The sequence below is a fragment of the Coregonus lavaretus genome, assembly GCF_964263955.1.
Source record: "Coregonus lavaretus genome assembly, chromosome: 4".
Lineage (NCBI taxonomy): Eukaryota > Metazoa > Chordata > Actinopteri > Salmoniformes > Salmonidae > Coregonus > Coregonus lavaretus.
Genome location: NC_139991.1, coordinates 17,149,767 through 17,157,840, shown reverse-complemented (window position 1 = coordinate 17,157,840; position 8,074 = coordinate 17,149,767). Strand labels below are relative to the sequence as shown.

Here is an 8,074-nt window from a genome sequence, read left to right as displayed (position 1 = left end):
GACAAATAACATTTGATTTGATTTGATTTGATGTCCACTTATTGGTTCAAAATATGTTGAGGAGTTATTTGGGTTTACTGTCAGGTAATGGCCCATCCATTCATGAGCTCATCAGGCGCTAGTGGCTTCAGGTCCGTGTTACCCAATCAGAGGTCGATATGGCAGTGTGGCGCATACCCTACTGAGACGTTATTGGCTGTACGTTCACACGCATTTATTATTTGGGCGGAGCTGTTGTTAATATATAACATTTTATTCGTTAAATCATACACATCTGGGCCAAGAGTTTTCCCATAGGTCCTAGAAGTTGGTGAGTAGCCTACGAAATTATATTTTAGACAGACCTATTGAAATGCAATGTCTGCTTATAATGCTTATGTTATTTTTCCGTCTATGATCCTCGACATTATGCATGGTCTATTGTCCATGTGAGTTATGGCTTTTTCTGGAGGTGCGTTATGGCTGCGTTAGGCCGGCCTGAATTTTGTTATCAATTGTTTTGTGATAGCCTCTATCTAACGTATATTTATTCATTCGATCCGTTATTGACAATACAATTTCAGGGACTTGCGGGTATTTATTCAATAATCGGGTGTAAAAACAGCTGACGCTTGTTGTAGGCCCATCAGTAATTATAAGTAAAAGGGTGGAGAATGAAGTCTATGCTTTTTATGAAAACCACCTTCTGCACGTACTTCAATCAGTCTTGTATACAACATTATTTGAGTGTCCTATTTGAATATATGTGACAACTGTCACTCTGCCAAAAGTGCCCTTGTCAACCATGTACAACAGGTGTTCCCCCCAGCATTATGTTGGATTTTGTTCAAAACGTGTCAGCTAACATAACATGACCTATGACCTATGCCCAGAGACCTGCTTTTACTATCCCTGGGGGTTTGCTTTACCCCTCCTGACCCCGTTTCTGGACTGTTTTCTGTGGATTGTTACAGTACAGATGTATGGCCTACCTCTGATGTATAGTATAAGAATATAATATAATATATGCCATTTAGCAGACACTTTTAACCAAAGTGACTTAGTCATGCAGGCATATATTTTTATATTAATGGAGGGGATGAGCAACATTATTAATGGGTAGTTTAATAATGGGGGTGAAAAAGTTTGTTTGGTTCTATGGTGTCCTTGAGCCCATGTAGTAGTCAAATACCGTAGGCAGTTATGGTCTTATTAGTGTAGTTACACATTTTTCCAATGTGTTTGATATAATTGAACACTTGCATTAGATTTTCTAACATGCACAACTGTATTGTGCTAAAACCTCTCATTGTAGAATTATCATACTCAAGTCTATTCACAAACCTTTAGAATTGTACATGTGTTGAACAGACAAACTGTAGGCCTTACCATAATGGGACCAAAGGTTTTGCGACATTTTGATCTGTATTTGATCTGTAGGCCGTCATTGTAAATAAGAATTTGTTCTTAACTGACTTGCCTAGTTAAATAAAGGTAAAATATATATATATATATATAGCATGCTGTGTGCATCAGATAGTAGCCATCTGGCTTGTCATTATCACCCTTGGTTACACACCCCAAGCAGCCTTGTGTAATCGACTTTCGATCCTTAAGGTTTACTAATATTAAACCAGCCCTTTAACCATGTATAATGTACAGCACCATCACACAGTGTGTTATCTCAGGTCCTCAAGGACACCAGATATCCTTTGATTTCCCACATTACCTTATTGGCTATGAGGTACAGTAGGTCTGTTATGTCTTGGTCACTACCATGACTCTCTACTCTCTCTCTGTTTCTCTAGAGATGTCTTCTGCAGTGGCCATGGAGGCCACCCGGAGGCGCCACAAGCTCAGCTCTAATGGGGGGGCGTCTGAGACGACAGAGGAACCTGCAGGGCAGTGGGGAAGAGCATGGTAAGATGAAGCTGACATACTGTAGGCCTATGGTCATTACTCCTCTACACATGTAACTGGGTTCACATGTAACTGGGTTCACTGTCTGTTGGTTCAGGACTGATTATGATACGATATACTTAAAGCTGCAATCCTTAATGGTGAAACTGCCACATCAGTTTGCGATATTACAACAACAATGTGGTTACTGATAGAGCAGCAGCATATGTACTGCAATTAGTTTTACACTCTCCACCTCTACTTCGTCAACAAAAACAGAAACGGCCGTGGGGCAGACAGTGGCGCTGTTTCCCCAACTGCGGATTCCACCTTTAATGTCCATTTTATATGGAAATTCATTTTGTGAAGTCTGCATACAAATATATAATACAAAAACCACTGGATAGTTCATAGTTAATGCACACATATTCACAGTCCCTGTGGCCTACTGTCTGACCATTGGGCCTACATCTGTCCTATGTCCCACTGTTCAGCAGCCTGATGGCTGACGGAATGAAACATGCCCTGCTTCTATTTTTGCTGAACAGTGGGACCTTATATCTCTTTGGGGAGGGTAGCAGCTCAAAATATTGGGCAAGATTGTGTGTGGGGACCTGCTTAATCTTCAGTCAACAAAGGTAGTATGGAAAGGAAGTAAAGTATTTGACTAAGGAAAATAAACAACCAGTTTGAATCAGTTCACAAGGTTCCACCACCCACACATTATCTTTCCATTATATGTCTATTCCAGTTGTCATTGGGTTATGGGTCGCTGCCACTAAAATAAGTTTCAAAGTTACATACATGTTTTTGCCATTGTAGCCCGTATACAAAGCTCAGGTTAGCGAATGGATTCACTACAGAATTATTTAAAAAAGGAAAAACTAGGGGTTGATTTGTGTTGTACATGGACAGCACAGGAGGCTGGTGGCACCTTCATTGGGGAGGATGGGCTCGTTGTAATGGCTGGAGCAGAATAAATGGAACGGTATCAAATACACCGAACACATGGTTTCCATGTGTTTGATGCCATTCTATTCGCTCCGTTCCAGACATTATTATGAGCCGTCCTCCCCTCAGCAGCCTCCACTGATGGACAGTCACTACATGGACAGACAGTCATTACATGGACAGACAGTCACCACATGGACAGACAGTCATTACATAGACAGACAGTCACTGAAATGTTGGCCTGTATCATTCTTGTCATATAATCAGTGTAATTCAAATTAGCCTGTAAGATAAACCGGTCATGCTTATCTTTAAAGTGAACTCTAACAAAGTTGGCAGAACACCACAAGGCAAAGTCCTCGGCCCATAGAGTTGATGTTAGATTAGATCTACAGCCTAATAATAACAACTCTAATAAATTAGAGTAGAGTATCAAGCGTTTAAAAAAAAGAAAATGATTCATTATTATAAATGCTCCCAATGATTATGCATTTGCACCATTACAACTCTGTATGTTATTTCCCCCATCCCCTCCACACCTACCACTCTGTTAGGGAGGTGGACTGGTTCTCTCTGAGCGCTGTGATCCTGCTGCTGTGCACAGCCCCCTTCCTGGTGTTCTTCTTTGTCATGGTGTGTGACCAGTACCAATGCTCGGTCAGCCAGCCCCTGGTGGAGCTCTACAGTGGAGAGGCCACCCTGCGCTCCATCTGGGACAAGGCCCCCTCCTTCACCTGGACCGCTGCTCAGATCTACACCGTCTGGGTCTCCTTCCAGGTAAAGCCATAGGTAGGGCCACGTGTGTGTAAATTACATTTTATTATGGTTTATTGCATCAGAATATTTCAACGATGGGAGTTCTGTGGAATGACACTGTTTCTCCATCAGGTGGTGCTCTACATGTGTGTTCCTGATATCACTCATAAGTTCCTGCCTGGCTATGCAGGTGGGGTTCAGGACGGAGCTCGCACCCCAGCAGGTAAGGCAACTGAGAAGACAAAATCGTTGTTTTAGGAGATTTTTTGCATAAAGGATTGGTTTCTATTCATATTTACAGATATTTTATGTGCACACTACTGTTAAGTGTAGTCGTCTGCAAACACTTGGCTCTGTTCCACCCAGGTGAACGACTGCCCCCTCTCATTGAAGCCACAGTAGCTCAAATTGCGTATTTTGTCTCCATGAGACGCCATCTTAAACGACTTCATTTGGCTTCAATGTGCTATTGAGTCTTCACATAGGAATGAATGGTGTCACGTGATCGATGGCTTTGTCCATTCATATATGCAGTCATTGGTTTCACCCCCCATTGTTTGTTCTCTCCTAGGCCTCATAAACAAGTATGAGATCAATGGTTTACAGTCGTGGCTGATCACCCATGCCCTGTGGTATGCCAACGCTCAATACTTCCACTGGTTTTCCCCCACAATAATCTTCGACAACTGGATCCCACTGCTGTGGTGCACCAACATACTGGGCTATGCTGTGTCCACCTTTGCCTTTGTCAAGGCCTACCTCTTCCCCACCAATGCAGAGGACTGGTGAGGACTACATGCGTCCAATAATATGTTAGGATATTCCAACTTGTCCCTTGCATCCAATAATATGTTATATTTCATTCAAACTTGTCACTTTGGGCCTATTTAATCTGAATTGCCTTTGTCATTTTCAAGCAAATTCACAGGCAACGTCTTCTATAACTACATGATGGGCATTGAGTTCAATCCCCGCATCGGGAAATGGTTCGACTTCAAGCTCTTCTTCAACGGGAGACCTGGTATTGTTGCCTGGACTCTCATCAATCTCTCCTATGCAGCCAAACAGCAGGAGCTCTATGGCTATGTGACCAACTCTATGATCCTGGTTAATGTGCTGCAGGTGAGACACTCCTCTCCCTTTACCACTAGATGGCAGGGTTTGTTAGCGCGTGAGCTAGCTAAACTAGACCTTACAGAGTGGTAGCTTTGACTGAACCAGTTTAGGCAAGCATAGCCTCCAATGAATGGCTACTAATGTAATAACTACTCCTCCAGGCAATCTATGTTCTTGACTTCTTCTGGAATGAGGCATGGTACCTGAAGACGATTGACATCTGCCATGACCATTTTGGCTGGTACCTGGGCTGGGGAGACTGTGTGTGGCTGCCCTTCCTCTACACCCTGCAGGTAAGTCGCATCATCATAAAAAAATGTAGTCAGACACCCAACACAGAAGCCACTGTGAAAACATTAACAAGTAATGGAAATTATACTTGAGTAATGTGCTTCTATTATACTGGCTGAGTTAAATATAGTTGTTATGGACTCTTTCTTGTTTTCTATTCAACAGTCATGACATCATACTGTATGGTTGGCATCATGTCTCTTTCTACAGGGCTTGTACCTGGTGTATAACCCAGTCCAGCTCTCCACAGCCCATGCTGCTGCTGTCCTCCTCTTGGGTCTGGTGGGTTACTACATCTTCCGCTCCACCAACTACCAGAAGGACCTGTTCCGCCGGACCGAGGGGAAGTGCTCCATCTGGGGCAAGAAGCCCACCTTCATTGAGTGTGCCTACCGCTCGGGTGACGGCAGCCTGCACCACAGCAAGCTCATGACCTCCGGCTTCTGGGGAGTGACACGCCACCTCAACTACACGGGCGACCTGATGGGCTCGCTGGCCTACTGTGCAGCCTGCGGCTTCGGCCACATTCATCCCTACTTCTACATCGTTTACATGACCATCCTGCTGGTGCACCGCTGTGTGAGAGACGAGCATCGCTGCAGCAGCAAGTACGGCAAAGACTGGAAGCGCTACACTGATGCAGTTCCCTATCGCCTGCTGCCTGGGATCTTCTAGAGTCAACACAGAGGTTGAAGGAATCCCTGCATCCTGAAAGAAATTTAACAGAAGAAGGAGATGTGTGTTAAATGGACTGTTCACATTCCATGGAAATGTGTTGATGATATTTTGAGCTAAATCTGTGCGTGTGTGTGTGTGTGCGTGTGTATGTGTGTGCCGTGGTGTCTTTGGATGTCAATGTGTTTTTCCATGTTGATCTGTCTGAAAATACATAGTACTCAGAGTGAGATCTTCACTTGTAGTCAGAAGACTGCCAGCTGTGTGCTCTAAGAAGCAACCCTCAGCTACTCTCAGAACTGCTCACTGGTGCCTAGGAGGATTTCTCCATAGCTGTTGGTGCTATGGTGCATAGATACTATGAGAAACTCTGCAAAATGGATTTCTAATTAAAATCTGTATTGAAGTGCACTGTAGTCTAGCAATGTGAACACCACATAACCATACAGTAGCACTTAGTTGCCATTGGTAAAGTAACTACAGCTACAAGTGAGCAATAATCTAGATATCTTTTAAAATGCACTGTCGATGACAAATGTTTCTTCTATTTAGGGATCAGCCCAGCATTACATGAAATGCTAGCAGCAGACAAGTATATTATGTTGAACAAGCAGTTACAACTATACAATGATTGTCCCTGCTAAAATTATTTTTTCTTTATGCCTGTCGATATGTTTGATGGACTCCTTACCTGTTATGTTAAAGTTTTGTGCTAATAGTGCTTTTACTGTATCCAACAGTCTTTTTGCCATTTGATTTCAGTTGTTTGCCTTTTTTACCTTATCTGCCTTTCCTCAAGTGATAACTTCGAAAAGTAAATAAACCTAACATGTTGAATACATTTCTGATTTCTTTACTTTGATTCCATCCATTTTTTGTACGTGTTTGGGCGTGTGTGTGTGTGAGTGGAGGAAATTACAATGAAGGAGATGTCATTGCATCCTCACAGATTTGTTCCTGTGGTTTGAAGAGTGCTGACATGGCCTTAGAGGTCACCACTTCCTCCTGCTGTGACTGAAGAGGTTGATCAGGCCTCCTGTCCCTCATGCTGGTGGAAAGACCCCTGGAGTGGGTATGACAGTGATCACTCAGTGGTGGTGGTTGTACTAACGTCAAGAGTGCACCCTTCACTTCCATTTACTATTTTCTTCCTCTATTCTCTGTTCTTATGTCTCCCTATCCCTCCCCCTTTAATTTAGTCACCTCAAATCTGACATTCAGCAGCAGGGGGCAGTAGAACACAGGTTGTGAAAAAATCTAGCAGAAATAAAACAATCAAAGAGTGTTTATCCTCCAAGAGAAAATCTGAGTAATGTCAATGAAAACTAGAAAAGTACATTTCCTGAAGAAAATGTGGTGTGCTTGCTAGCTTATTTTCAAGTATTTATGGTTTTGAAAAGTTGTTTTAATGTTTGTAGCTGAAATAGTTAAAGACCGACCGGTAGCATTTAAAATGTCTACTACTGTGTTCTTATTTTTTTCCATTGAATCCATGATGTGTTATGCTACTTTATGCTAATTACCACGGTTTATAGTTTATACAGTTTTTAAGAATGTGAAGTTAGGATAGCTTGAACATGAGAAAATTGGTTTGGTGTCTCTAGCTTGAACGGTTCAAGAGTAACTGTTGGTGAGTTATTTTATTCACATTTATGTACATTTATATAGTTATAGTTGATACAGATCTTAAAGAATTTGAAGTTAGAATAGCCTGAACATATATATATATATATATATATATATATATATATATATATATATATATATATATATATTACCATTCAAGTCTATGGCCCTTTTTTCCCAATTGAAATGCATTGGGAGCTCATTTAAATATTGTTATAATTAAGAAAGTATAAATGCTATCAAAAATATTTTCTCAAAAAATCTAAGTTGGGGCCGTCTGTACGTTTTGAAGTTGGTTTCGTGTTCATAGAGTAAATCGCTTAAGCTTTAGAGCGGGCTAAAGAAATCAAATAATAATATGAGAATGTGAGAAATCTAGTTGTGCTTTGACTTCAGCAAACACATCTAATGATGAATATCTCATCAACATGAATGTTAAAGACAACTCAAAAGATCCAAATTATTCATCCAGACACACATATCTTTACTCATTATTCACACAGACTTAGACAAATAAACATAGAGCTCTCTTCTACTCCCTCTTCAGTCATTCACAGACACACATACTCAATCACCTCTCCCATCCCTTTTCACACCGACACAAATAAACAAACACTGGACCCTAATGTCCTATCCACAGAAACACAACTACACAACTACTCCCAATCCTGAAACTACACAACATACATAGACATTCACATACCAATGACCAATGATGATAACCAAGGGGGAGAAGGGGGTATTTCTCATTCGAATAAACGGTCCATTATGCCATGTAAGC

The 8,074-nt window shown here is 41.6% G+C and overlaps 1 protein-coding gene across 1 annotated transcript; it reads left to right on the top strand.

Moving 5' to 3' along the window:
- The first annotated feature begins 206 nt into the window (after positions 1–206).
- Positions 207–6,508, top strand: LOC311128636 (7-dehydrocholesterol reductase-like). Its single transcript, XM_084160823.1, has 8 exons — positions 207–310; positions 1,788–1,899; positions 3,384–3,606; positions 3,718–3,808; positions 4,157–4,370; positions 4,503–4,707; positions 4,863–4,994; positions 5,203–6,508. Exons 2-8 carry the CDS (start codon positions 1,790–1,792, stop codon positions 5,665–5,667), a joined length of 1,440 nt encoding a protein of 479 aa, XP_084016949.1. The 5' UTR covers positions 207–310; positions 1,788–1,789; the 3' UTR covers positions 5,668–6,508.
- The last annotated feature ends 1,566 nt before the right edge of the window (positions 6,509–8,074 follow it).

Excerpts from the sequence above, each read along its gene's own strand:
- LOC311128636 (XM_084160823.1), top strand. The coding sequence starts at position 1,790 with ATGTCTTCTGCAGTGGCCATGGAGGCCACCCGGAGGCGCCACAAGCTC. Across the intron at positions 3,607-3,717 it reads CCGTCTGGGTCTCCTTCCAG|GTGGTGCTCTACATGTGTGT; the intron begins GTAAAGCCATAG and ends TTTCTCCATCAG. Across the intron at positions 4,708-4,862 it reads TCCTGGTTAATGTGCTGCAG|GCAATCTATGTTCTTGACTT; the intron begins GTGAGACACTCC and ends CTACTCCTCCAG.